The sequence below is a fragment of the Austrofundulus limnaeus genome, unplaced genomic scaffold, assembly GCF_001266775.1.
Source record: "Austrofundulus limnaeus strain Quisiro unplaced genomic scaffold, Austrofundulus_limnaeus-1.0 Scaffold2475, whole genome shotgun sequence".
Taxonomy (NCBI): domain Eukaryota; kingdom Metazoa; phylum Chordata; class Actinopteri; order Cyprinodontiformes; family Rivulidae; genus Austrofundulus; species Austrofundulus limnaeus.
This window is the reverse complement of record NW_013954877.1, coordinates 24909-26940: the sequence shown is the minus strand read 5'-3', so window position 1 is coordinate 26940 and position 2032 is coordinate 24909. Positions and strand designations below refer to the sequence as shown.

General features: G+C 42.9%; 1 protein-coding gene across 1 annotated transcript in view; it reads left to right on the top strand.

The window, feature by feature from the left end:
• Window positions 1-1432, top strand: part of atp5l (ATP synthase, H+ transporting, mitochondrial F0 complex, subunit g) — a gene marked incomplete at its 5' end in the record, with an annotated part of 2988 nt that extends 1556 nt beyond the window's left edge. The window contains 1 exon segment of the mRNA XM_013999790.1: window positions 1245-1432. Within this exon segment, the coding sequence (XP_013855244.1) occupies window positions 1245-1343 (99 nt within the window).
• Window positions 1433-2032: the final 600 nt, after the last annotated feature.

Here is a 2032-nt window from a genome sequence, read left to right as displayed (position 1 = left end):
GTCAGTACCTGTTGTTGACCAACAGGGGGCGCTGTAATCATGTTTGTGGGTCAGTACCTGTTGTTGACCAACAGGGGGCGCTGTAATCATGTTTGTGGGTCAGTACCTGTTGTTGACCAACAGGGGGAGCTGTAAGTGTAGTTTTCATGTGACAGTTTGGTGCAAACCTGGTCCTGGAGGTCCACCATCATGATTTACTTGTTTCTCTGCTCCAACACCTGGTTCAGTGTTGGATTACTCTTCAATCACATTCATTTAAATCAGGTGTGTTGGAGAAACAAATATGCAGCAGAGTGACCCATGAAAAGGATTAACTCCTGGATTAAATTAACTAATCCAAAGATAATTTATGTAAATGTTAAACCAAACTTCTGACTTTTCATTCTCGAGCAAATTTAGTTTTTTTTCTGAGACACGTGTCAAGACCTGAGTCAAGCTGCATCATTTTGAGCACTAAAAACATCCTGATAAACTGTGTCTCCTGGATCGAGTGAATTTAATTGTGTTTGGAGGAGAAGTATAAATATATACCATTCTGACACACTATTAGCTTGTACACTTATTTATTTAGCATTTATCTCCAGTGAGGATGAGACGGTGCAGAAAAAGATAACCTGGAAGTAAACTGTGGAGATGAACGCAGACGTTAGGAATGTGACCCCTTTAACCCCCACCAGTTAACTCCCCAGTGGAAACTCCAGGAAACCATCACGGCCCAGGATGTATTTCTACATAGAAACCATCCTCACCCCATCAGGGTCTGCTGGGACCAATGGGGACTGCAGCAGACCACCAGTTTACTGTCTGACATCTGTCCAGGATCTGAACACCTTTAGAGCAGAGGTCTGCAAAAAGAGCCGTTTCTGCTATATGACGCCCCAATAAAATGTGTCCAGAGACACAAAACAAGCTTACCAACTGNTGCACTACTGCTACTAGTGGTGAGAAAGTGTATTACACCTTATTTAAAATCAATGTGGTCCCACGGCCCTCTGTGGTCCAAAGTTAAAAACTGTTGTTCTTCTGAGGCCCTGAAGGTGGCGCTGTGGCCCACAGGTTAAGAATCTCTGCTTCAGATCTTAGTGGACCAGTGAGCCACACTGGAAGCAGTGAAGTTTTGCTCGGGRACACTTGGACATGTACCTACACACTGCCAGGAGTCAAACCTCGTGGGAAACATTGTGTCGTTGTTAGGATGTGCTTGATGTGTGTTAACAGCACAATGATTTGTTTTGTGTTTTCAGGAAGCTGTGAGGAACGGGCTGGTGGCCACTGAGGTGCTGACGTGGTTCTTCATCGGAGAGTGCATTGGAAAAGGAGGCATTGTTGGCTATGATGTCTGATTTTTAACACTCTTTCACTGTTTGAGCGTTGTCTGCTCTGTTTCATGTAAGAAACCTGGAATCAATAAACAGATTTCTGTTTGTGTTGAGCTGATTGCCTTATTGTGTTAATTTGTTACCTGCCAACATGTTAAATTAGATAAAACTGAGAGCTTTTAAGCAGTGAAATACACGTAAAGAGAGCATTTTGACTTGTAATGACAGGGAAAGTTTGAATAATATTCACTGGTTTTGTTTTTGTTGCTTTTTGTTTACAAATGTAAGGTTTTATTAAAACATTAAGATTTTATACTTCATGGAAAATTATCAAACCCATTTTTCAGACAAGTGGTCAGTAGAGGAACACTTTTTCTTTAGTTGTTACTATCTTTTTTAACTTATGAGCAACCAAACTTCATGTGAAGACATCCAGTCCAGAACCAGGCTCATGTGTTGTGGTTCACTGCCTGTTGTTGACCAACAGGGGGCGCTGTAGTCATGTTTGTGGGTCAGTACCTGTTGTTGACCAACAGGGGGCGCTGTAATCATGTTTGTGGGTCAGTACCTGTTGTTGACCAACAGGGGGCGCTGTAATCATGTTTGTGGGTCAGTACCTGTTGTTGACCAACAGGGGGCGCTGTAATCATGTTTGTGGGTCAGTACCTGTTGTTGACCAACAGGGGGCGCTGTAATCATGTTTGTGGGTCAGT